At 57.0% G+C, this 26,800-nt stretch overlaps 1 protein-coding gene and 1 long non-coding RNA gene across 2 annotated transcripts; both read right to left on the bottom strand.

The window, feature by feature from the left end:
• Nucleotides 1–1,717: 1,717 nt before the first annotated feature.
• On the bottom strand, nt 1,718–4,095 carry NANOS3 (nanos C2HC-type zinc finger 3). The gene is made up of 2 exons (XM_052644286.1): nt 3,621–4,095; nt 1,718–1,785 (listed from the first exon to the last, which is right to left on the bottom strand). The coding sequence occupies exons 1-2, from the start codon at nt 4,093–4,095 to the stop codon at nt 1,718–1,720; spliced, it is 543 nt and encodes a 180-aa protein (XP_052500246.1).
• A 12,670-nt stretch (nt 4,096–16,765) lies between these two features.
• Nucleotides 16,766–19,602, bottom strand: LOC128050254 (uncharacterized). Its single transcript, XR_008199669.1, has 3 exons — nt 19,500–19,602; nt 18,694–18,787; nt 16,766–17,059 (listed from the first exon to the last, which is right to left on the bottom strand). It is a non-coding gene; the product is annotated as an uncharacterized LOC128050254 (long non-coding RNA).
• Between the last annotated feature and the right edge of the window lie 7,198 nt (nt 19,603–26,800).

Consider the following 26,800-nt stretch of genomic DNA (forward strand, 5'->3'; position numbering starts at 1 on the left):
CCTGCCCCACCAAGCCTCACCACAGCCCCAGTGAGGTCACATTGCCACTAGCAGTCCCAAGTGCTGCTGTCGAACCCGTTTTGCAGAAGACATTGCTTCTGTTAAATAGGTCACCACCAGGTGGACCAGACCAAGACTAATTTGTTGCTCTGCTGGTGGGTCCTGCACCCTAATTCCTAGGGCCAAGGCAGAGAGGGCCCTCCTGCCACCACCTTCTTATACCTGGGACATCCCATTCAGGTGGCTCAGAGTCCCCCAGCCTTTTCACCCTGCATAATGGACAGCCCCTTCCTTGAACCCACCAAATGTGCCGTCACCCCGTTCCCTGGGTCTCAAGCCCCAGTGGCTCTGGCTTATACAATTAGCATTTGCAGGTAGCTGAGAGTGGCTGGGGTACTGTGTCCCCTGACTCCATGGTGAAACCCTTGGCACTGCTAAGGAGGCCTCCTTCATGCCTTCTTTCTCCTCCTTCCCTTTTCTCTCCAAGCCTGGGGAGTAGGCTGTCTTCAAGGGCGTTCTCTGATCCTTGGCTCACCGCGGCCCTCCTCAGGTGGCCTCAGGTCCTGGATCAAGTGGCAAAGCCAAGGGCAAATTCTGGGAAGTCCAAATTCTGCCCTGACTCAACCCTAGGAGACCTGTAGGCTGGGGGTGGAGACCAGGCTCAGGCCATCCCTCAGATTGGGGAAGGACTGTGGACTGGCACTTCTCACCTGCTGCCCCCTCGAGGCTGGTGGAACAGATCTTGGCGTGGAGGAGGCAGACACGGGGTGGGGATCCCCCCAAGCCAAGCCCCCCAGGAGAACCAGATCACATTCCCTGGGTGGGGATGGACCTCTGTCCCCTCCCACTCCTGAACACGTACAGCCTCCACAGTGCCCCTTGCCCAAGGCATTGTCTGACACAGCCGACCAGGACATATTCCCATTCCTTATGACCCCCAACCCTCACCCTGCCCCAACCCAGAAGTCCTTCCCTTGCTCTGAAGGGCCTGGCATGTGACTCTGGTCCCCAGTTTCTGGGGCATTGATGGTAACATAAACATTCACTGAGGGTTTCTGAGGTGAAGACAACGATGGGGGACCTCTTAATTGTTTCTCCATTGCCCCCTCAAATCAGGCCCCCAGCTCCAGTGTGGTGGATTCTACCCATCTGACATATCAATATGCAAGAGGTGGCCAGAAAAGTTTGCAAACACAGAAGTCACAGGAACGAGATCCATGGCACTAACTCCGCTGCAAGTGTCTGCTCAGAAGTGCCGGGCTGGGGCGACCCCCCAGAACCCCACAGCTGCCATTTCTCGGACCAAAGCACCTCAGCCCAGCTCCCCAGGGCGAAAAGAAATCCAAGTAGCAGTTGGGGAAACCGGAGATCAGAGTAAGATGTGGAGGCTGAGGGACGCGACAGCCCCAGCGGCGCAGTTCACGATACCTTGTCCCAAGACCGGGCTTCGTATGACGCTGATCCATTCATAAACATTTATTGCGCGCTGACTGGGTGCCCAGCGCTGGGGAAGAAGGGCAGGGGTGCCTGAGGACCACCCCCTTCAGTGACGGGGTCGGGCGCGCTTTGGGCGGTGGTCCCAGACCCGGCTCCTTTGCCAAGTCCCCGGGCTGAAGGCACCGTCTAGGGACGGATCCTCGGAGGGTGGGTCTTCCCTGAAACCCCGGCTGGGTCCCCATCCCCAGGTGAAGGCGTCATCCTGCCCGCGCCAGTTTCCTTAGGCAGAAGTAGAGGGGCAGCAGGAAGAGGGAGGAGTTCCAGAAGACTTCCTGGCACCTTTGGAACCTAGATTTTAAAAGCAGAGTTGGGGGGGCAGGAGAAAAGCATTTAGTAATAGGGATGATTCGATGATCCGGAAGTTCCGACTCAACCTGCAGAGCTGCCGGGGCTCTGGCGCCACCTGCAGGCACCTTCTGGACTAGCACCCCTGTGCTATTCCCAGCCCCGGGCAGTCCCAGGTGCGACCCAGAGCCAGACACAAAGCAACGGAAACTCCCAACTCCGTCCTGCCGTGCTGCCCCCTCGAGGCCGCAGGGCTCCGGGAACCCCGGATTTGTTACACTCAGAAAGTTTCCTGGGAGGACAGCCTCAGGCAGCCTTTCCGTGCCAATATCGTGGTGAGGGCTCCCCGATCCCATTCCACCCCCACGGAATCAAGTTTTCCTGTTCCCTAGGGCTTAAGGGGGAAAAGGAAGATTCTAAGACCATCGTCTCTGTGTCCCTTCCACTTACTCCCTCTCCCAGTTGTACCTTGTCAGACCTCGCAGGAATACTGTCCTCTCCCGCGGGCAGTCTCACAACCCTTCTAACATGTGTTCCCCGCACAGCCGCCGGGATGGGAGGAGGTCCTCCCTTCTGGTGACTTTCCGAGGGGCCCCCAGTCTGATGAGACGGGCAGTACTGGGGTACCGCCCGGTCAAACCGGTCCCTCTGTTGGCTGACTTCCCCAAGGTTGCTAAAACGGATTTCTCTCTTAAGAACCTGCAGAAGCGGAGGTCTTTCGAGTCTGTAATAGTAACTGCTGATATGTAAGCCTAGCTACTCAAACCCTGCCGGCTACGGAGGTCAAGGGGATCTAGTTAGAAGTACAGATGCTCTGGCCTCATGCAGACCTGCATAACTGGAATCCGAATTTGATGAGCAAGATGGAGGGAACGCTCTGTGGCTGTGCAGACCTTAGGGAGCCTCCAGCCACCCTTCTGGGGGTGATCCCCACACAGCAAACTCATGGTTCTTTCCTTCCAAACTGATGCCAACTCGGATACCTCTGCCTGGAGGACCAACTTCTTTCAACCCCCTCGAATTCACCCCCACAGCCCAACCCATTAGCCACGGTCTAACACAGGCACAGTCTAACACACAGACCTGCTCTTGTCTCTTTCTCAGCTCCCCAGTACCCAAGTCCAGACTCTTCAAGGCGATCAGCAAGGAGCCCTTCCCCGAAATTTCTGACACCTTCCCCTCCACCCTACGTGCACTCATACTCCCATCCCAGACGCACAGAATTTGACCAAGTTCCCTAATGAGCCCCAGTGCCCAGACTCCCTTCAGTACTTCACCAAACTGAATGAGGTTTCCAGGAGTCACTTCCTCCAGGAAGCCCTCCTGGACCCCTTTGTCTAGCTCAGGTGCTCCCTTTAGACTCCCGTTTCTGTTATAACTCTCCTATCTACCACTGAGGGCCAAGCCCAGCCCAGTGCTTGGCACAGGACAAGCCTCACAAACCACCTGGCGAATGAGTGGACAAGTGAGGTTGTTTCCCTCTGGTCACATGGTGCCTACATTCCGCACAAGATTGCAGCCCCTGCTGTACCTGTTGCCAGACCCCATCACTAGTCCCCAGGGCCTCCCTGCTAAGATCACCCTGCACCTGAAAAAAACGTTCCCTCTATGGGCCCAGAGAAGGAGAGTGTCTTGCCCAAGGCCACACAGGGAACCCCAGCCCTAGCTTACCCACTGGGGCAACAGTTCTAGAACACAGTTCTAAGCTTTCTATTATGTATGGATTCTGTCCCCCACCCAACCGTCTGAGGTGGGTCAGCCCAGGGGTTAACCCACTTCTCAGAGGCTCTAAGTCAGCCCAGGGCAGAGCCCCCTGTGCAGCGAGTCCCCCCAGCCACCTGCACAGGCACCTCCTCCGCCGCCTCCTCCTCGGCGCGATCCGTGTCCAGTGTCCTGCGTCCTCGCCTTGTCCGAGCGGACCAGCTTCTTGCCAGCCGAATTCCGGGTAGTGTAGCTGTAGACCGAGGTGTAGCCCTGGCCGGTGAGCGGGCAGAAGCGGCGGGTGTGGGCGCGCTCGCGGGTGGCCCCGCACTGGGGGCACACGTAGTCGCGGAGGATGGGGCACAGCACCCGGCCCGCTTCATCCTTGAGCACGTGGGACTGGTAGATGGCCCGGGACTCGCCGTTGTGTTTGCAGAAAGAGCACAGGCGTTCGGGAGCTGGTGAGGATTCAGGGCTGGGTCGCTGACCCCCCGGTTCTGGCACTGCTTCTGGCTGGCGGTCCAGCCTGGTCTCCGGCTCGTCCTCCTCACGCTGAGCCCCCACCAGGCGTGCCAAACCCAAGTAGTCTGTCCACAGGTTGAAGGTCCCCATGGCTGGGCCCCGTGTGCCAGGCGGAGGGGCAGAAGAGAGGAGAAACCCAGCCGCCTCCAAGCTGGTCTCTCTACCCCTGCCTCCTCTCCCTTCCCTTCCCTCTCTGGAGCAGAGGAGTCTGGGCTGTCAGTTCCCTCCTTATACTCCAAGGGGGTGTGAAGAGGGAGGAGCAGGCTGTAGGAGGTTCCCTATCATCACAGGGGGCTTGCTGCAGCTCCCCCAGAAATGCACCTGCCACGGGGCTGCATGGCCTCTGGGTAGGCCAGGGGTGAGGGGGCGTGACAAGACACAGGCTGCAGGGGGCACCAGCAATAAGCAGCCACACACCCCACCCAGAGGGCATTGAGAGGGCTGCCCTTGTCTAAGCCTCCTAGAAAACCAGAGTGATGCAGGTGGGGGCATTGGAAGCCCCACCCCAAAGACTAGCATTGCTGTAGCCAGTAACTTAGTAACTTCTTTCTTCCTTCTCCTGGACCGGGGGAGGGGGAGGGGGAGCTGCTGATGTTCCAGCTGTCTTTGGAAGGAGGATGGGCCTGACTTATGGGGTGGGGGGGACAGGACCAAGGCCCCTAGCTCTGGTCACCCTCAGGGAGCTTTCACACCCCTTGTCAGTGGAACCTCCTTTTAACTGATGAACAAACTGGGGTTTGAAGCCATCTGCCCTGAGGTTATTCACAAAGACAAACACAAAGCCTGCCTCCCCCACCAGTTACAGGAGCCTTAGGTGTTGTGGGGTCAGTCTCTCCTGGTCCTGGGGTGGAAAAGGGTTTGAGACTGAGAATTATGGGGAAGAAGAGAGCACAGGCGCAGGTGGGGCTAACGGGGCAGAGGGGAGACCCCTAGCATTCGCCAGCACCTTGATCGCCCTCTCAAATGAGACCTGTGCTCCATCTCAGGAGGATGCAGTGTGCCCCTGAGTCACCCAGGTGGGACACAGACTGAAAGGTGATCAACAGGCATCAGGGGCTAGGTGGGCAACTGAAGGTAAAGGAGGGGTCTGCAGGTACCAGGTAAGGAGGGTGGGAAAGCAGGGCCCAAGACTGGAACTCAGAGAAGAGGTGACGTGCCACCTACACACCTCATTCACTCATTCATTCATTCATTCAAGAAAGCTTCACTGAGCCTTCTGGAAGCAGGGACCCCTAATCCCTTTCAGAAAGGTTTTTCAGCTGCCCAGTCCTAAACTTGTAATTCCTGTTCACAGCCCTCCAGGACTGATTCCCCCAAATCCAGCCTGTGTCTGTAAGGATTCCAGACACCAGTCCTCCTCGAGGGGTGAGAGGCCAGGGTCAGGGTCAGGTTCTGGCTGAGCAGTTTGGGGGGGGCGGGAGGAGGGGAGACCGGGGTGGGTTGTATCCTCCATCCCATTCCCCCGAGGCTGTGTCTGGCCCAGCCACAGTGACATTCATCCCTCGGTGGGTCTGGTCTCCGTCACAACCCACCGACAACAATGAATGTTGATTGTGACCTTCGCTGTGGCCTAAGGGAGGGGATGTGTTGGGGATCCCCTGCCGCTGCCCCAGATCTGAAAGTTGGGGGTCGTGATGGGTGGGTGGACGGCAGTTCCAGGCCTCGGGGTCCACTCAACGGTCGATGGTTTGCCTGAGCTGCCCAAACTCACCGACAGGTTGAATGTTCCCCCAAACCCTTGGCAACTCCTTGGGGGTGGGGAGTGGAGGTTGAGGGGGTCAAGGAACCGGGTAGGGTGAGGGAGGAGAGGGGAAGGCAATGAAAGACTGAGACCCTATTAAGCCAGAAAACAGCAGGAGCCAACTCCCTGCTCCAGGACACCGAAGAGAGATAAATCTAAGTGACAGTAACAGCAGACACTTCTGTCACCTTCGCTTTGCAAATATAGCAGCAGTGGGCGCTGGGCTTCTAACCCATTTAGTCAAAGCATTCTCAAAAGGGCCCTCAGAGGTGCATATTTCTTCCAATTGTCAGTTTGGGAAACAGGCCAGAGGGCACCCTTAGCAAGAGGCAGGGGAGGGATTCCGAGTGGCCCCAAGAGGTCTGGAGGCCAAGTGGTTCTGGCCCCGGGGGCATGGATGCAACGGAGAGATAAACAAGTCATTTTAATACAATGTAATACCTTCAGTGAGCTTCAGCGTGTTCCGGACACAATGGTTTATAATCACAACAACCCACGGTGGTGGGGGGGTTGGGTTGTCAGAGTCTGCACTTTGCAAATTCGAGCCCCGAGGTGGGGCCGCTGCCCAGCCCGCCTGTGGGTCCAACTGCCGGCTGGACAAGGGCGAAGCTAGAGGATCGCAGAGGGTCCCGGGCTTCCAAACTTAGGCCCTTGTCGGGATCAGACCCGGGCCCAAGCGCATAACCACGCGAGGGTTGCCCCGTTAATGCCCTTCCCCATTTCTTCACCCTCAAACCCGGTCCCCAGTCCCTCCCTCCAGGGACCGCTGTAGAGTTAGCCGCCCACCCCCTAGGGTGCCCCCACGCGCAGTCTCAGGGGAGGCTGCACCCCACCTCCCTGTGTCTGGGAGGTCTGGGACCCACCCCCTCGCCAGAGAACGGCCTGGACTTCAATTTTCCAGTCCCCTTCCATTTCACTGAGGGCGGTATCGAGCCCCAAAGGATGAACCGCTTGTCGTTAACACTTAAGGCAAACCAGACCCCCAGGTGTGCTGAGCTTGAGTGAACCCAAAAATGACCTTCCGCGGAGGCGGCCAGAGGCAGCGCGGCGCTCGGAGCCCCACCCTCGAGACCCCCACCCTCGAGACCCCCACCTAGAGCCAGCCTCCAGAGACCTGCCCCTCGCAAGCCACCGACTCCAGCCCCACCCCCAAGGCCCGCCCCCTCGGAGCCCACCCACAAATGGCACATCCCTAGGACCCTCCCTCTAGAGCCCGCCCAGATAGACTCCCATGTAGCCCGCCCCCAAAATCAATCTCCATAAAACACGCCTCCTAAGCCGGTCCTCCAAGAGCCCACCCAGCTTCTCTAAGGCCCGCCCCGGGGCCTCGCCCTCTGAGCCCACCCCCGCTGGCGTCCCATCTACAGCTGTCTCCGGGAGCCCCCGCCCTCTAGGGCCTCTCAAATCCTCCTTCCCAGACCCCCAGAGACCGCGTCCCTACGCGTCCCCAAGGTCGTTCCCAGGGATCTCAACTCCGCGAAGGTCCGCCGGGGACCCCCTCGGAGCCCGACTCCCGTAAGACCCGCCCCCCACCTGGATCGCGTTGCCCAGAGCCCGCCCTCTCGCCCACCCGGGACCAGTCCGGTTCCCACCCGTTTGGAGCTCCGCGCGGAGCCTCCTCTCCCAAGGACCATCCACCCGCCCTGCAGAGCCCTCCCCCATTCAGGCACAGGGTATCCAGGCCTTTCTCAGGGCGCGTGTTGGGAGAGGCGATCACCTGCAGGGAGGACAGTGGTCCTAACAAGCAGAACGCTGGGAGAGGAGGGTAGGTTAGGAGGCCAGGGTAGTAACAACAAGGACAGTAATTCTAATAATGATGCTTTACATAATCACCCTATTACTAGGATTCAATGAGGAAGGGGAGGTTTTATCAATGAGGAAGGTGAGGTTCTGAGAGTTTGGACCAGAACTCTGAGCGGTTCTTAACGACCAAGAGGTTAGAATGCCAGGTCATGGAAAGGCACCGTGGCCACAGTGCGCTGGGGGTGGGAGAGGGGGCCTCCCGGGACCCCGATGCTCCTTTCCCTGAGGGCTTTGACTTTGACCTACTTCAGGTAGGTCCTAGTAAGGGTCTCCCCAACTCAGGAAGGCAGGGCTGGGGCCAGAGGATGGGCCTTGGGATCAAAGAGAGGTGCCCCAGGCCCGCAGCCCCCAGCCCCACCCTATGGGGGAGGGGCTGTCCGGATATAACCTGGGGTCTGACTGTCTCCCTTCGTCTGTCCTGGTGGGTATAGGCTTCCCGCCTTTGCTGTCTGTCTGGGTCCTCCTGTCTGGGTCTGACTGTGCCCCTCGCAGGCTGGTATCAGTCTGGGTCCCCAGCCCTGCTGTGTGCGCCCATCCCTGGCTGTCTGGGGTCACCTGTGTCTGGCCCGTGCCACCTGATCTCCCCTATGTCCGTCCGCCTGTCCCCTCCACGTCTGGAGCTGCCCTTTGGTGAAAGGCGGCCTTGGGTCTGTCTCCTCCTCTCTGTCTGCACCTGGGGCCCTTCAGCAGGCGGCTGAGTGTTCCTCCCGACAAGTGTCCTGAGGCCTTCTCCAGGGCTGAAGGGGCCTCCAGTCTGACTTTGAAGCCCAGCAGGGTGGGAGGCAGGGAGCCGTCTCCTCCCACCCCCAACCCAGGGGCCCTGCCTCTTTCTCTTCCTTATCCCTGGGACCCCACACCGCAGCTGGGAGGGCCTGTCTGGGCTGGGAATGACTGGGTGGGGGGCAGCCTTTCAGCAGCCAGGCTGACCCAGAGCCTATCCCCACCCCAACCCTCATCCTAAGCTCAGGAAGGCAGAGCAGCTGGCATGGGGCCTGGGGGTCAGGGGTCGGAGGTGAGAGGTCCCAGTGGAGCCAGATGGGCAGGCAATGGGTGGAAGCAGCTCTGCTGTCAAGCTGAAGAACAAGGTGCTGGTGTGGAGGTGGGAGTGGGGAGGAGCACAAGGTTAGAGATGCAGGGCTACCAGGGGTATCTAGTGGCTTGTGTGCCCCTCCTGTGCCCCAGTGTACATATGTCCCTGTGTCTGTGCCCTTGTGTGTGTGTGCACAGGACCTGGGGGCGGGGAACACGCGGAGGAGGAGGTACTCAGAGCCTGGCAGACAAAGAGCCCATTATGGAATGTCCAGTGGCAGTGTGCATAGGAGTCCCCATGTGGGGTCTGGTTGACGGCCCAGGCTGTCTAGACTGGCAGGCAGGGGGCCCCTCATTTCCATGATACCTACCTACATGGCCTCTCAGGTTGCCACCCCGCCCTCCCCAGGCTTCCTCTCCATTTGCTGGCTGCTCAGGCTTTTGACTCCACGTCCTCAGACAAGAGGCTTGTCTGTCCTGCTCAGGACCCTGAGGGCAGCTAGTTTAGCCAGGAACCTGAGTTTCCTTCTCAAGCCCACCAGATGTGGGGCCAGGGCTGGGGGAGGCGAGAAGCCTCCCTGGAGTTGGGGTTGGGGGCTGTGGAGGGGCCTGGGACAGGCTAATGAGAAATTCAGACACTTCTACCAAGGCTTGTAGTGCAGAGTGACCCTGGGTCTGGGTCAGGATGGGCCCCATCTGCAAAAATGTAGGCAGCAACTGCCTGTGGGCCTGTTACTTGGGGGCTGTGATGGGCTTGAGGGTCCAAAAGCTACTTTGGTGGGCTATTTTAGGGGGTCTGTGGGTGTCCGTTAGTTCAGGCAGGCATGTGCCATAATGGGTGGCTGGCTGTCTCTACGCCAGTAGTGTGTTGGCACTCCCATGGGCTTGTTTGTGTGTGGATGTCACTGTGATTGTGGGTAACTGCAGGTCGATGTGTGAGCTGGTGCACATGGGTGTCTGGTTTCTGTCAATGTCATTGTAGGTGACTGTGGTCTGTGTCATCTGATGATGGTGCCCCCCGACCCCTCCTCACTAAAAATTCAGCTCCAGGAGGATAGGGATCTTCATCTCTTATAACTCCAGTAGAGAACAATCCCTGGTACATAACAGATGCTCAATAAACAAGTGCTGGATTTGTGGGCATTCAGGTGACTGTGGATTTCTACATGTCTCTATGTCCTTTTCCTGTATGTCATTTTCACCGCAAACGTGTTACTGTGTCTGTGGGTCAGTGGTTTTTTTTTGGCTGCGCCGGATCTTAGTTGTGACATGTGGGATTTTCAGTCTTTGTTGCGGGATCTTTCGTTTCAGCGTGTGGGATCTATCTCCCTGACCCGGGATTGAACCCAGGTCCCCCTGCATTGGAAGCTTGGATTCTTAGCCGCAGGAGCACCAGGGAAGTCCCAGGGGTGTCTAAGGGTATAATCAAGTGTCAGGGTGGGTGACTATGGGTGTAGGTACTATTGGACTGTTCATATCTGTCTGTGGGTGACAGTGTTACAACGGTTGTCTAGAAGGGTCAGTTTAACTGTATGTGTGTAGATTAAGATTACTGTAACCTGATGTCAAAATGTCCATCATCTGTGCAGGCCTTTACCTTCTGTGTGTGTGTGTGAGTTTGCCTGGGTGACTGGCTGTGTCCTTGCCTGGGCAGGCACACGGAGACCTATGTGTGCATGTCCGAGTACTTGAAAATAATGGTGTCCCCCTGTCCCTGTGTTGGGGCATTTACCTAGCTTCGGTTGTCAGATTACTCTGATGACAGCCTGTGGGTGCCCATGGGACAGTGAGCATAGGAGTGTCTGTGTGTGCAATAGAAAGCTGTGTGTGTGTGTCAGTGTTATGTGCAAGGATATGTCTGCCACGGTCGGTGGCAGCTTCGTTTCTCTGTGGCAACGTTTTCCCAGGTGTCAGCCCTGAGTGTTCCTGTCATTGTGGGTGATGTGTGCCCACGTGGCAGTGTTATGATGGGTGACTGTGTGTGTGCATCAGCGTTCTGGCAGGTGATGTGAGTAACAATGGGGATGATTTATGCGGGAGTATAGGGTGTAGATTTGGGGTCTTCATCTAATTGTGACTCTGAAAGTGTATCTGTGAGCAGTCCAGGGAGGTGGAGAATCGGTGGGAAAGGAGATGGAACTGAAATGTAGTGGGATGCGGGGTACATTTCAGATCCCATTAGCCAATGAGGGGTCTTCTCCGTCCCCTCCCCCCGCCCCCAATGCATGTCCTCCAGGGCGAGGTCCCTGTGAAAGGCGCCTTGTCGCTTTAAAAGGGTTCCCCAGCAGTGGGATTCCCGGCCAATTTTTCCTTTTTACGGCCACTTTTTGAGGGCGTGTTCCTGTTAGCAAACCTTGGCCCCGGTAAATACTTTGCAGCCGGCGGTAATGACAACCGGGGGCAGCGGCGGGGGGGTGGCTGCGGAGGGCCCCGGGGCTCCGGCAGGCGGCGCCGCTGTCGCCCCTGGCCCGCCACCGCAGCCAGGCCCGAGCGGGAAGCCCCCGCCGGGATCCGTCTCCGCAGGGCCCGCACAGGCCTGCACGCCCGTGAACTTGGCCGGGAGCGCCTTCTCGAACGCGCGCGCCGGCTCGGAGCCTCTCCCGGTCCGGGATATCCGAGGCCCCATCAGTCCTGCTCCCCCAAGAACAAAGCTGGCCGCCGCCCGGCCCCAGGGCCTCCTACGGTCAGGTGTCAGGAGGCCCGGCACCCATGCCCCTCCGACCCTCAGCCTGCGTCCCCGCCCCGCAGGGGCATCTCGGCCCGCCCTCCCCTCGGCGGCCCCCGGCTGGCCTGGGACTTCTGGGTCCGTCCCCTGTGGAGGGGGGGGTCTGGTCCTCCGGGGGCCCCTCTCGGGGAAGGCGAGACACAGAAGCCGCCAGGGCCTCCCCGCCCCCCTTCCCCAGCCGCCGCAACAATGGAGGGCCGGGCTGCAGAGGCCGGGGCGCCCGCCCCCCGGCCGCGAGCAGGTGCGCGAGGGGGCTGCGGCGGGTCCCGCTGCCGCCCCGCCCCGCCGCGCCCCCTCCCCGCGGGCGGCCCCCGCCCCGCTCGCGCCCCGGGCCCGCCCGGCGCCCGCGCTCACCTCGTTTTGGGGCCGCCGCCTTGTTTCCCCCTCTTCTGTCCAAAACCCGCCCGGAAAAGCCCCCCGAGCCGCGAGGCGCCGGCACGGGAAATTGCATTTTGGCGGCTCCGGGGCTGGGCGGGGGCTCCCCAGGCCGCGGGCAGGGGGAGGGGACCGCGGGGCTCCGGCGCCGGCTCGAACCCGCGGCCACCGCCTCCCACCCGCTCGCCCGCCTGTCTGTCTCGGTGACGTGCCCGCGCTCCCCGCCGCCACCGCCCCCTCCCACCTCCCCGCTCCTGCCAGGCGGTGGGTCCAGCCGCGGCCGTGTGCGCCCCGAGGCCTCCCGCCAGGCGCACCAGGATGCAAGCGGGGATGCCCACGGGACTCCAGGACGCAGCTCCCAGGCTCCGCGCAGGGGACACGGGGACACGGGGGCGCGAGCGGGCACACGCTGGAGCCCAGATGCACGCAGACCTCAAAGGCGCACGGGGAGCAGACGCGCACAAAGGCACGCGGACCACAAACACAGGGAAGGGTGTGCAAGGGACTTACAGACACAAACCCACCGGAGGGAATGGTAGGATGCAGGGGCACCTGCCTCACCTTGTTCATAAAACCCACTACACACGTAGGGACACCTGGGGCCACACAGAGACATGCAGGATAGGACTCGCACCACATCCAAGGGGCAAGAAGAATGTTTTCAGAACCGAAGTAGAGCACACAGAGAATCCCAGGGGCATACACAGACAGCATAGGCACAGAAATAGACAGACTCGCAGGAATGGCCCCAAAACACACACATACACACGCCCAGGGGCTCACACAAGGTACACAGACATACCAGTGTAAACAGAACCCACACACCTCCCCACTCATCAAGTGCACAGCCATGGGAACACCCTGACACACAACAGTTCAGCACCCGTGGATGTATACACAGAACAGAAATACACCCATAAGACACGTCAGGTACACAATCTCAGGGGTACACACAGACACACAAAGTTCACAGAGAAACAAATATATGCACAATCCCTCTTGTACAAACTGGGCATAAATATATGCACAATTCCTGCCACACAGGAATTCACAGAACCAACACACATACCCACAAAGTCCCCCCTTCCCCGGGCAGGTCCTAGGGTTACAGGGTCCACGCGTGTGTGCTGAGTCACTTCAGTCGTGTCTGTCTGAAGCGTGACCCTATGGACCATAGCCTGCCAGTCTCCTCTGTCCTTGGGATTCTCCAGACAAGAATACTGGAGTGGGTTGCCGTGCCCTCCTCCAGAGGATCTTCCCAACCATGGGATCACACCTGCATCTCTTCTGTCTCTGCATTGGCAGGCGAGTTCTTCACCACTGGTGCCACCCGGGAAGCCCACAGGATCCATAAAGACACACAAAATACAGGGATGCTTGGGGCCATGTGTACCTGGGACCATCCAGTGTAAATACACAGACAGGCCAGGTACAGAGGCCACATACAGGAGATGGACTCAGAAGTTGTGCATGGGGTGGGGCTCCCCTGATTCCCCTGAGATGCTTACACGGAGCCCCCATGGTTACACACACACACCAGGTACATGGGCACACACAGCAGCAACAGTACACTGATGGAGGATCCCTCCAGGAATTTGCACACAGGTCCCCTTTTATACTTCCCATCAATACACACAATGCTGGCCTGCCGTGGCCTCCTCGACTGGCAGAAAGAGGTCACCTCAGGGCAGTCTGTGGTGCCAGCTGGACTTCATGGGCCAGGACTGAGCTGACCAATTTCTCATTCTGTGTATTTCTTCCCTGCTCCAGTCTAAGATGGGGTAAAGGAAACCTTCGAGCCCCTCACCTCCCCAAAACACAGGCCTTAACCCTTGTGGGGCCAGGGCCCTGCTCCACCAGGCAATGGCCCTCCCCTTCAGCCCCCTCAATGTCCTGCCTCAGTTTCTCCTTGATAAGTCTCCTTTTCCCACACCTGCCTTCTTTCCTCAGGTCTCAGCCCAGAAAGCCAAGCTCCAGCAGGCCCAGGAGGGTGGATATTCCCTTGGGAGTCCCCCAGAGGCCTTTGGGGTTCAGCCCTACTCTGTACCTGACTTCCCTGCAAATAGGGACTAATTCCCTGGAGGAGAAGGAAGAGAATGTGAGTAAACAGTAATTGGGCCTCAGTAGGTAGAGACAGCTTTGTGGATGTCCCATATGTACCCTCCCCATTCTAACGGAAAAAGGTTGCATTGAAATAATATTTTCATTCAATCCCAGTTATCGCAGACTCTTCCCAGAAAGCCCATGAAGTGAATATTGTGATTTTTACATACGGGCAACTGAGGACCAGAGAGGGACTGCTGTTTGCCCAGTGAGGCACAGTCTGTAGGCTGCAGAGCTCGGATTCCGTGCAAGGTCTTTCCCCATCTCCCAGGATCCTTTTGAAGAAGCACTCAGCCCGCTGAACTTCCCACAGCCAGCAGCAGGGGGCAGCAGACTCCAGCGCCCTCTGGCTGCGGGAGCTCGCTGGCTCTCAATTCCCTCTGAGCCCTAGCCGCGGAGGACTCTGCATCGACCGCCTCCCCCGCCCCCACCCCCTCGCCGAGGCTGGAATCGCTACTGCCAAAATGCAGGGGCCCCGGCAGAAACAAACTTTTCTTAAATAAAGCCTTCTAGAACCGATGTCCCAAGCAGTGTCTTACTGGCACGGGGTCCCTCTTAAGGTCTAGCTCTGCTCCTTCTTGCTGCAACACAAACTGGGTGGGCAGCCTCGGCATTCCTGAGCTGGGTCAGATCAGGAGAGAGGACTCCTGGATCCTGGCCGAGTGGTTAGTCCCACCCCCTACCCCAAAGAATATCCCTCGGAGCCCATTGCAGGATGGGAGGGGCAGAGGGGGAAGCCCCAGTGCCCAAGCCGCCTGGTTCCTTCTGGCGTGGGAACTGCCTGCCCCACCCCAGACCCTAGTTCTGGGGCCCCTGCCAGTGCTGACTCATAGGGGACCCACGGCTGTGACTCAGCCAGCGGTCCTTCCTGAACCTCTCCCTGAGAGATTTTCCACCCCATGTCACCTCCTGTCCCCTGGGGGGGGGGGGGGTCGCCTCAGGGACCCAGATGTAGCCCTGGTGGGTGTGTCAACCAGAAGGGTCTTCTCAACTCCATCAGTCCCTGAGCCCCAGTCCGCAAGGACCCCCCTGCAAGGTTGTGTCCATGACTGGGTCTGCCGGGCTATGGGGGTCTTGGGCGGTGTCCGTGTGTGCCCAGATGTCTGCCTACGCAAGGCTCAGGCTGTGAACACACCTTCCGCATCCCACCGGAGTCCGGGCAGCAACTTTCCAGGTCCATGCGAGGCCTGGGCTGGGAGCTAGTTCACTCAACCACAAACCGGCTTCTCCAGCCATGTTCCCTGTCTCCGGAAATGGCAGCTCCATTCTTCCAGCTGCTCCGGCCAAAACCCTTCTTAACAAATGCAATCCATTAACAAGTTCAGTTACTGTCTCTTCTAAAGGCATCCTACCCTCTCCAGAGCTCCCACCCAGGACCACCCCACCGTAATCTCTCCCCTGGACCTACGCAGTTGCTACCTCCTCCTCCCGGTGCTCCAACCTCACACAGTCTGTCCTACCATGACCCAACGGCACCAGTGAGCGCCTTAGTCCCTTCTCTGCTCAAAACTTTCCATGGCTCCCATTTCATTCATACCAAAAGCCCAAGTCCTCCCCACAGCCCTGCACACTATATCTTTCTTGTCCCCTCCCTGCCTCACCTCCTCTCCTCCTTCCCTCATTCCCTCTGCTCCAGCCACATGGGCCTCCTCACTGTTGCACAAACACACAGGGTATTGTCCAGCCTCAGGACCTTTGCACTGGCCATTCCCTCTGCTCAGGACTCTCTTCCCCCAGGTACCCACAAGGCTGCCGCCCTCATTTCCTTCCGGACTCTACTTAAATATCATGACCTCAGTGAGACCTTCCCAGATGCCCCTCGTTAAAATCCCACCCCCTTGCTTTATCTTGTTCTTTTTTTCATCACTTCATTTTTTATTTTTTGGTTGCGCTGTGTCTTCATTGCTATGCGCAGGCTTTCACTAGCTGCGGCAAGCAGGGCTACTCTTTGTGGTGGGCGGTGTGCGGGCCTCTCATTGTAGTGGCTTCTCTTGTTGGCGAGCACAGGCTCTAGGTGCACAGGCTTCAGTACTTGCAGCATGTGGTCTCAGTAGTTGTGGCTCAAGGGCTACTGGAGCTCAAGCTCATTTGTTGTGGCACGTGGGCTTAGTTGCCCCATAGCATGTGGAATCTTCCAGGGATCGAACCCATGTCTCTTGCATTGCAAAGTGGATTCTTAGCCACTGTACTACCAGGGAAGTCCACCCTATCGCCTTTGAACATTATATGTTGGAGCACTCAGAGGAGAGTCTCAGACTGTTGTCTGGACATATTGATGATCACTACATTTCTGACATGTTGGAGAACAAAATGACGTGGCACGCACCTGCCTGCCACTGTGAGGTGGGGCAGACAGTCACGTAGCTAGCCAACTGCAATGAAGAGTTTTCAGTGCTGAAAGCCAGAAGGATAAGGGAGTGTTGGGGAGGTGTGGGGCCAGTCTGGAGGATGAGGTGCAATCAGGGAAGGCTTCTGGAGGGGGTGAGGTCATTCTAGGCCTTGGTGGTCAATGAGGGGTTTGGATATAAGTATAGGGTGGGAATTTGGAAGGTTTTTTTAAATTTTATTTTTTATGGCTGTGCTGGGTCTCCATTGCTGTGCGCGGGCTTTCTGCAGCTGTGGTGAGTGGGGGCTGCTCTCCAGCTGCAGTGCTGGAGCTTCTCATTGCAGTGACTTCTCTTGTTACAGAGCCCGGGTTCTGGGGCACATGGTCTTTAGTGGTTTCGGCAGACGGGCTTAGTTGCCCTGCAGCATGTGGAATACTCCCTGATCAGGGACTGAACTCGTGTCCCCTGCATTTGCAGGCAGATTCTTTATCTTTGGATCACCAGGGAAGTCTGGGTTTCTATTTTTAGTTAAATATATTGAGGTATTATTTACATAGAGTAAAATTCTGCCTTTACATGGTTCTCTGAGTTTTGACATACGCATACAAGTTGTGTAACCATTGTCTGAAATCATGATATAGCAGATTTAGTGGGAGGTGATCAGCAGGTCCACCAGGGCAAGCACACAGCAACAAGGACATGAGTGGAAGCAGAGGGCCAACGGGGAGACCCGTGTGGCTGGCTGTCCATCGGCTTGAAATAGGACGGAGGCCCCGGGGAACAGGTGGAAACAGGCAGCTTCAGGAGGCAGACAGGTCTCAGGGGTGGACCAAGTGTGGGGGCCGAGGAACCACGGAGGAAGGATGAGCAGACGGAGTCAGAGACCTGAGGGCCCCCTCGAGGAGATGATTGGAGAGGAAGGTCATCGACACTTGGTGACCAAAGCTATGCCTGGGGAAGAGAGCGTTTGAGAGGCATTTCAAAAGACCGAGGAGGAGGAGGAGAAAGGCCACCAGGAAAATGTAGTGTCCTGCGGCCAAGGAGGAAGTAGGCAAAGGTAACAGATTCTTTTGTGTGTTTTTTTTTTTGCCACACCGTGCGTCATGTGGGATATTAGTGCCCTGACCTGGGAGCCAACCCGTGCCCCCTGCAGTGGAAACATGGAGTCCTAACCACTGGGCTGCAAGGGAGCTCCCCAAAGGTGACAGATTCTGTACAGAGGTCGAGGACAGAGGTGACTGGGAGCATTGGGCTGACTCACCACTTAGTGTGATTGGGCACCCCCTTGAGAAGTAAGGAAGAGAAAGAAACAGGCAACAAGCCCAGCACTCTCCAACAAAAGTGCTTATACTTTCATTTATTTATTTTTTTAAATTTTTTTTTTTTTTTAGTGCTTATACTTTTAAAGCCACGAATGGGCTTCCCTGGTGGTTCAGCAGTAAAGACTCCACCTGCCAATGCAGAAGATTTGGGTTTGATCCCTGGGTCAAACCTTGGGAAGATCCCCTGGAGGAGGAAATGGCAAACCACTCTTGAGCCTGGGAAATCCCAGTGACAGAAGAGCCTGGTGGGCTACTGTCTATGGGGTTGCAAAGGAGTCAGACACGACTTAGCGACTAAACAGTGAAACAACAGAGCCACATGCGTGAGCTGCCGCGTGTGTAATAAAGCAATTTTTCAGTAGCCCCATTACAGGTTTGCTTGTTTTTGCTTTGCGGGGTGGGGGGGGGGGGGGAGTCTTATGGCCACAGTGAGTGGCATGTGACATCTTAGTTCACCGACCTGGTATCGAACCAGCATCCCGTGCAGTGGAAGCTCAGAATCTTGGCTGCTAGACCACCAGAAAAGTCCCCTAGTAGCCTCATTTCAAAAAGTAAAAAGAAACAGGTGAAACGAATGTTGATAATATATGCGATTTAACCTGACATATCCAAAATAGCATGGTTTCAACACGTAATCAAGATTTTTCAAAAATTCTTGAGATATTTCACATTCTTGAAAACAAGCTTTATATTGACAACATGTCTCAGTCTGGAATAGCCAGGTTTCAGCTGCCCAGTAGCCAAGGGACAAGTGGCAACCTCACTGGTAAAGCACAAATCTAGACAGGACTCAATTTTGCCCTCTGATGACTCACCTCACTCACATTTCCCTAATCCCCACCCTATCAAACCCTGTCTATTATTTGATTTCCCACACAAAAGTGTGTACACAAATGTTCATAGCAACATTATTCTTGTTTTTGCTAAAAAGCGAAAAACACCCAAATGTCCATTAACTGATGAATGGATTTTTAAAAATGTGGTGTATCTATACCACATATGATTTGGCAATCAATAGGAATGAAGTTGCAATACATGCCACAACTTGAACACATCTTGAAAAGTGAATGAAGCTAGTGATTAAGTCACATTGTATGAGTCCATTCATATATAGACAGAAAGGAGTATAGGGGTACAGGGGGTGGGGGAGATGGGGGCATCTGGGGGGTGATCGCGTATGGGTACTGAGTTTCTTTGGGGGGTTAATGAAAATGTGAAGCTTACACAATTCTATGAATATACTAAAAACATTGAATTACTTACTTTAAATAGACTCATTGGGGGCTGCTCTGGCAGATCAGTGGTTTGAGGCTCCATGCTTCCACTGGGTTCAATCTCTGATTGGGGAACAAAGATCCTGCAAACCAAGCATTGTGGCCAAAAAAATAATAAAAATTGTACATAAAAAAGGTCAGTTGCATGGTACATGAATTTTAGCTCAACAAAGTTGTTATAAAAAATATTTAATCTTGATGTTTTAGTAAGTAGGTGGCACTACTGGTAAAGAACCTGCTTGCCAGTGCAGGAGACATAAGAGACGTGTGTTCAATCCCTGGGTTGGGAAGACCCTCTGGAGGAGGGCATAGCAACCCACTCCAGTATTCTTGCCTGGAGAATCCCCATGGACAGAGGAGCCTGCCAGACTACAGTCCACGGGGTCGCAAAGAGTCGGACACAACTGAGCAACTGAGCACCCACACGCTGAGTGTTTTGGTGTCCCCATAAATTTTGCCCTCAGTGGATCTCTGCTCTCAGCCTAGTCCAGGCCCTGCTGTCCTTCCCACACCAAGCTTAAGAAGGACAACTGGGACTTCCCTGGCCATTCAGTGGTTAAGACTTCGCACTTCTTCTGCAGGAGGGGCAGGTTCGATCCCTGGTCCGGGAACTAAGACCCTGGATGCCACACTATGTGGCCAAACCCCACCCTCCTATCCCCCCCTACCCCACCCCACCCCACCCCAACCCCCCCCAAAAAAACAGAGGGACAGCAAGGAGAGGCTGCCTAGGTGGAGGGCTAGCAAAGTCAGGGAGATATGCCGAGATGTTTCGCCAGAACCCTTGTTTCCTACCAGAAGTCATGGGCTTTCCTGAGTTGCAGGCTCTCCCGGGGTGGGAAGAATGATGCCTTCAAAGCCTGATTGCAAGGGCCCTGGCCCACACGCCCAACCAGACAGCCTGACTCAACTTTACCCACTGTATGCGTGTGACCCTTCACTGTCCCCCTAGTGACTCAGGCAACCTAAAAGCCCCCTCTCTGGGGACGCTCTGCTGCCCACGGTGACTCTTCACAGACATTGCAGAAGCAGGCTGGCGCCTTCCCGGCCCAGGCGGGGGTCCTGGGGGCAGCCCACTAGGGCCTTGGCCCCACAGCACAATCTCCCCCAGAGGGCCCAGCGTCTGGGGGAGGGGGGTGGGGAACTTTCTCAAAGGGCCTTTGTGGGAGCGGCTGGGACGCTGGGGTGGGGGGGCTGCCGGGGGACCACGCCCTGCGTGACTCACTCCTCATTGCTGGGCAGTGACTCACGCTCAGGCCTCCCTCCTGCCCCCTTGCAGCAGGTGCTGCCAGCGCCAACTTCAGGATTGGGGCCGCAAGCAGCCAGGTTCACGCCACCGTACCCTGGGCCTGTGATTCACACTCACTGATTTCCAGGGGCGCCTACACTCCCCACCCTACATGGTTCAGGCCACGAAGAAAACTTCCCACAGTCCCTCTGGTCCTTGATGGGGCGGAGGGCAGACCCCTGAGGCATGCCAGCTGTTGTCTCACTACTGATTCGTGGAATCTCCAAACCACCGGAGAGGTGAGACGTCCTTGCTACTTTAACAGATGGGGTAACTGAGTCGCGGTGAGATTATGAAGTTTGCTCAAAGATACAAGATCAAACCGAGTCAGAGCACAAAGTGATGCCCGACAGTCTAAATATGTAATGACCCCAGCTGCTCTGTAGCCCAGTAATGGGTTACTGCAGCTTGTAATGTCGCGTCCATTTTACTGATGACCAAACTGAGGCAAGGAGAGCCTAAGTCACACCCGAGAGTGAGAGGCTGGGCAGAAAATCGAACCGATGTCGGCAGCCGGGGCTTGTTCTGCCACTTCCCAACCCGCCTTGGGCGCCCACTTGGAGGCTGGGGCGCCCCCGCCGCCCGGCCCCTCCAGCCGCCTGGGCCAGCCTGGGCCGGGCCGCCCTCCAGGCTGCCGGGCGCCGCGCCCGCCAGCATCACGCCGCTGTGAGTCACCGTGCGCGCCGGCCCCGCCCCCCGCGCCAACAAACAGCGCGTTGCCCGGCAACTGCCGCTGGTTCCCCGCCGGGTCTGCGCTCGAGGACACGGGTTCGAGGCTCCAGCCGGGTGGGAGCGGTGAGAGGCTCCGGGACCCGGTGGCTTTACTCAGACTAGGGATTCAGATCAGGTCTACAGTCCTGGTTGACATAGAGATGAGGGCGAAGGAGATGGTGGTTCACTGGCAGCGGAATTGGGGATGGGGGAGAACAGAGGGTCCTCAAGGCAGACCTGTCTCTGGTTCTCAGAAGGCCGATGCCAGAGCCAGGGGATGGCACTAGGGACTCTCTGTGGGGTGAGACAAACCCTGAGAAGTTAGGTTAGAGCTACTGTCAGGAGGTCGAAACCATTTTCCTATAGGGATTTGGGGAGCCGACCTGGGGGTGGGGGTCAGGAGGACTGTGATCAGGGCTTCTGACTTTTCACCATCCCCCAGAGTAGCTAACAGTGAGCACGTTCTATGTTCCAAGCTGTGTTCTACACGCGTGCTCAGTCGTTCAGTGGTGTCTGACTTTTTGTGATTCCATGGACTATAGCCCTCCAGGCTCCTCTGTCCATGGAATTTTCCAAGCAAGAATACTGGAGTAGATTGCCATTTCTTCCTCCAGGGTATCTTCCTGACCCAGGGATGGAACTGGTGTCTCTTGCATCTCCTGCATTGGCAGGTAGATTCTTTACCACTATGGACATTACCTAATGTTCACAATAGCCCTCTGACAGTCCACTGGTATTCCCATTTGACACATGGGGAAACTGAGTCACAGAGAGGCACAATCCTTCGCCAGAGGAGGCAGGGCACCGAGCTTGAAGCCAGGCAGGGTGACATAGGCTTCTATGCTCCTCTCAGGGGGGTGCATGCCTCCTCTTGGGAGTGGTCATATCTGTGGGAGTTTCCAGCGAGGCTATGAGTCCACACTGGAGCTTAGATGGGCCAGGTTGGCTCCTTGGGGGCTGTTGATGCAAGGCTGTTCCAGGTGCCCTTCTAGGCTTCCAGGCTACTTGAGGGCAGGAGACAGTCCCCCAAGAGCCAGCATCACTTAACTCTAGGCTCCTAGGACCCATACTAGCCGCCATCCAGCTGCCCACAGGACCCCTAAGGGAGCTGCTTGAGGGGATTCCTAGGGCCCAGATCCCATGGGGTGGGGAAAAGAGTAGGTAACAACACTGAGGCCGGGTGGACAGGTACATTCCCCACCCCCAACCCCAGTCACCTGGGCATCATTTAAGAAACGTTTGTTTTCTTGACTATATCATTCAAATGGTTGAGTGGGGAGACAGAAGTGTTTAGAGTCAGAGTAAGTCAGAGGGTCATGGCAGGAGGTGAGGAAGGGTTCCTGGAGGGGGTGGTGGCCTAGGATCTCAACAAGTTGGCCGTTGACAAGTGGGTGTGAAAGGCAGGTTGGAAAGAAGGTGGGAACCTGACAAGCAAGGTCTTGTAGGTGACAAGGGGGACCACAGAGGAACTTTTCGCAGTGGACGGTAGGGAAATGTGATTGGGTTTAATTGGCTCTCTCTGGAGAATGGATGGAGTAAGGCTGGAAGCAAGGAGACAAGGGAGACCAGAGTTGGAGTGTTTTCATGCCAGAGATGATGATGGCTCAGAAATACAGTTGCCAGATTTAGCAAATAAAAATACAGGAGATCCAGTTAGATTTGATTTTCAGTTATAGAGCAAGTAAAAAAAAAATTTTTTTTCATAGAAAGATGGCCCAACTATTGCATGGGACATACTGATATGAAATGATTCAAAGAAAATCAGATTTACTGGGTGTCCTATATTTTATCTGGCAAGAGTACTTGAGGGTCTTAGGGGACTCTGGGCATGGGGAAATGATAATATAACAAAGATGGAGCAAATACCCTTCGAAGTAGGTACTACTATCATCCCTGTTCTACAGACAGGTAAACCGAGGCCTAGAGGTTTTTATTTTTTTTCTCTCTCTATGGTTGGGTTGGAGGAGGAAACGGCAACCCACTCCAGTACTCTTGCCTGGAAAATTCCATGGACAGAGGAGCCTGATAGGCTACAGTCCATGGGGTCGCAAAGAGTCAGACACGACTGAGCAACTGGACTGAACTGAACTGAACATATCTATACAGTTAATAAGTGGGAGACCCCCAGTTGGAACCTAAGCATGTTGCTTACAGTTCTGCGGGGGAATAGAGGTGACTTGTAATGGGGTAGGGGATGGGACTCAGAAGCCAGGGTTTCCTCGGTTTCTTGGTGGCCCAGGTGAGGGCCTTCTTAAGGCAATAGACTCCTCAGCCCTCTTTTGCAGCCTGGGATCTGTGCCACCTCCTTTGCGCCCCTCCTCCCAGGACACCGAGGCAGTGGGAGGGACGGGAGTCGGCCTCAGGGGGGCTCCTCTCCCCCGCTGCGGCTCGGCCTCGGCCTCCTCCAAGCCAGGAGGATCCGCCGTCTGCGCCCGCCGGCAGGGGGAGGGGGAGGGTTATTTTTACCTCCCTCCAGGCAGCCAGGGCGACAGGAAGTGAGCGCGGAGCCCGCCAGATGTGGGGAGCCAGGCAGCTGGGAGCAGCCACAGCTGGACTGGCGGCCGGCTGGGGGTTGGGGGGGGGGGCAGGCAGGGTGTGCAGAGGGCGGAGCCCAGGCCTCAGGTCCCTCCTTTGTTCCCCGCCGCCCCAGCCTCCCTTCTGAGGTCCCCCTTGCTTATCTCGGCGGTGGCCCCGCTGTCCCCCGTCTGTGCGCCAGTGCCCCGGGTGCTCGTGGGCTCTCGGGACCCGGTCGGGGAGGGGACCCTCCTCCTCGCCCTGGGGACCGCCCCCCCTTGTCCCAGCAGAATGAGGAGTGGGAGGGGGAGACAGCCCCTCGCCGGCCCCGCCTGCCACCGCCATTGTTTACCCGTCTGCTGCCTCCTAGGAAACTTAACCCGCCCGCGGTAATTTTATTTGGGAACTTCGGCCAGTTGCCATAGCAACCCCCAGTGACGTCAGAGGGGCTGGGGCCCGAAATCCCCGGGAAAAGGGGGGGTGGATGGGGGGAGACCCCCAGGAGGGCCCCTCTTTAACCCTGCGCCTGCCAGGCCCCAGTCAGAGGGGAGAAGGCAGCCTTCTGTGACACCTCTGGGGCACCCCCATTTTGGCCTGGTTCCAAGTGAGGGTGGCCCGCCAGACCCTGATGTCATCTGGTGCTGGGTAGGTGGTGAATCAGTTCCCGGGTGGGGGCTGGGCTAGCCCTGGGGGGCTATTCCTATGTGACTCACCCCTCCCCTGCCCCAGGAGCTGGCAGTTACCCTGATGGACCCTGCCCTAGGGATTTCAGGCCCCGGCTGGGGGACCCCATAGGTCCCTGGGGCCTCTCTGGCCCTCTGAACTGTAGGTGGATTGACCAGAGCTTTCCTGCTGCTCCCAATGCCAATTTGGGGCGGTTGAATGAAAGGGTTAGTGGCAGTGAACTGGGGCCACTGCATAATGTCCTCCGGATGTGGGGAGTGACTAGCGCCCTAGTGAGGGGGCAGGTGGTGGGATCCCAGCTCAGTCCATAACACAGCCTGTCACCAGGGTGACAGGAGGTAGGGGCCCTGACTGGCAAGGAGGAGCGCAGCGCCAGCCGGGGGCTGGGCTGGGAGGAGCCACCCTAACCACAGTGACGTGGGACTTCCTCGGCAGGGCCTGTTTGATGTCTCTGTGTGCCGCGTTGCCATGGGGCCCGGCAGGCGGCCCTGCATATGAGCCAGGGTGACCTACAGGGCGACTGAGTCCGTCAGGGTCCCTTGACCCATCCTCCCCATCCCAGGTCTGAATGGCTACGTAAAGTGGTATACCTATGTCCTTAACGCTTGTCCAGCCGATACCCTGCCTCAAGCCCGGGGCTGGGACAAAGCGCAGCTCATCTCAATCTCCTAACCCTAAAAATGTTCAGGTCCATTCCATGAATGAAGAAACTGAAGCTCAGAGGTGTGACCACTTAGCAAAAGTTATTCAGCTAGGAATTTGGGAGCAAGAATTGGAAACTCCGTTCTGCCTCTCTGCTCCCCTCCCCACTCTATCACACTGGTTCCTTGCTGTTTCTCAAATACGCCAGGAACTTCCTGCCTCAGGGCCTTTGTACTGGCTGTTCCCTCTCTACTGAAACTCTTCCTTTAGCTGTCTGTGTGGCTTCTCCCCACCTCTTATAATCTTTGTTCAAATGTCACATCCTCCTCCTCAGAGTAGCCTTTCTTGACGTGGCCCCCAACCCCTCACTCATCTGCCTGCATACTAAGTCGTTTCAATTGTGTCAGACTCTTTGCGACCCTATGGACTGTAGCCCACCAGCCTCCTCTGTTCATGGGATTCTCCAGGCAAGAATAGTGGAATGGGTTGCCATTTTCTCCTCTAGGGGATCTTTGCAACCCACGGATCCAACCTGCGTCTCTTATATCTCCTGCATTGGCAGGCAGGTTCTTCACTACCAGTGCACCTGCGAAGCCCCCTCCCCTCATCTTCTTAGCCCCCTTCTAGTCTCCCCTAATACATACCACCCAACACATTCTATATCTTTATACTTGTTTACTGCCTGTATTTCCCCCATTGATGTGGACTCCATGAGGGCAGGGTTTTTTTTTCTGGCTTGTTCTCTGCTATGTCCCCAGTGCCCAGAACAGCACCTGGCACCCAGCAGGCACTCAATGAATGTTTGAAGAATGAACAAATGGGTGTGTGTGTATGCCCTGTGCCACTTGACCGCTTGGCCTGGTCTCACCCTGGCCCTGTCCTCTCACCCGTCCCCATCATTACAAAGAATCAGTTGGCCGGTTTGGAGAGCTCTGATCCCTCTTGGCTGCTGTCCCTGGGTAAATTGGCCAGCTTAGGACCAGGGTGGAGGGGGTTGGTGGGGGCAAATGTTCAGAATCCAGATGGAGGGCTGAGGACACTGGGAGGACCCTCCCAAGTTTGGGCTGAGGGATGCTGAGCTGCTGTGGCCCAAACCACATGCAGGGTAACGGCAGAAGGCGCAGTTGGCATAGTTATCCCTGGAGGCCAGCCTGGAGGAGGCATTTCCCCCACATATATGCCTGATTGGACTAATAAGAACAGGAGGATGGTTCTCGATGGAGAACTTGTCCCAGGGCATAAAGGGAGTGTTCTGGAGAGGTGGCATGGAGGAAGTGCCCTATTGTAATTTGGTCACTTTATACTTCTAGAATGGGTTGTGTGTGTGTGTATGCAAGCACGCCTGTGCACGAATGTGTCCACAGTAAGACCCTGGACCCTGGGAACTCCATTCCCCTGTTTGTAGCTGCTCAGGAGGTCCTGTGGTGAGTGCCCCACCCCCTCAGGGCCCCACCCTGAGTCGGGGAATTCTGTGCCACCCCAAATCTTCCCCTGGGGCCCCACAGGCGGCTCTGCCCCCTCCTGCCCCAACCTGCCAGATCCTGCAGCCTGGGCCAGCCTGCCCCTTGGGCCCCACAGAGAAGAAAGACCCGGGAGCCCCCAGGGCTGGGCCCCATGGGATAGCAGCTAGGTGTGGCTTCTGCCCCTCTCTTCCCAGTCCCACCGAGATCCAAAGTGAGGAACCTGTTGAGCAGAACTGGGGAAATGAGGGATCCTGGAAGAATTCTGGGGGAGCAAGGTGACCCACAGGCATCCAACCAGCCCCTCCAGTCTTCTGCCTGGGCCCTCCCGCTGGGTACCCCCCATCCCAGCTTTAGTCTTATTGCCCAGGAGGTGGGTTATGAAGAATCTGCCCCCCGCCCGGCCCCAATTATATGGCTTTGGAAATATTGCAGGTGGGTGGGAGGAAATCTGTCTCCCAAAGCAGTGCCCACACAGGTCTGGGAAGAGTCCTCAGGCTGTAGAACCTTGCTTCAGCATCATGGTGGTGGTGATGGTGTTCTGCGGGCCACTGGCTCCCATCCCATCTTGGAGAGGGCAAAGTGGCATCCGGGCCTGCCCAAGGAGGCTGACTTGGCGGCACAGGGCACCCCGCCCCTCCTTCGCTGAGTTTTGTTCCCGGCCCCCCACCTGGGCACGGGGCCAGGCCCCAAGGCAGGGCCCCGTCCTGGTGAACAATGCCTCGGTGTTCCTCCTCCCGGTTGAGGGGAGGTCCACGGAGGATGAGGTGGGACAGACCGGCTCGCAGGGAAGGCGG

Source organism: Budorcas taxicolor, chromosome 7 (genome assembly GCF_023091745.1).
Source record: "Budorcas taxicolor isolate Tak-1 chromosome 7, Takin1.1, whole genome shotgun sequence".
Taxonomy (NCBI): Eukaryota; Metazoa; Chordata; class Mammalia; order Artiodactyla; family Bovidae; genus Budorcas; species Budorcas taxicolor.

Bases quoted from the DNA above. Each gene is read 5' to 3' on its own strand.
- NANOS3 (XM_052644286.1), bottom strand. From the start codon at position 4,095: ATGGGGACCTTCAACCTGTGGACAGACTACTTGGGTTTGGCACGCCTG. The intron at 1,786-3,620 runs GTGGCTGGGGGG...TTTAAAATCTAG, and splicing joins CGGAGGAGGTGCCTGTGCAG to GTTCCAAAGGTGCCAGGAAG.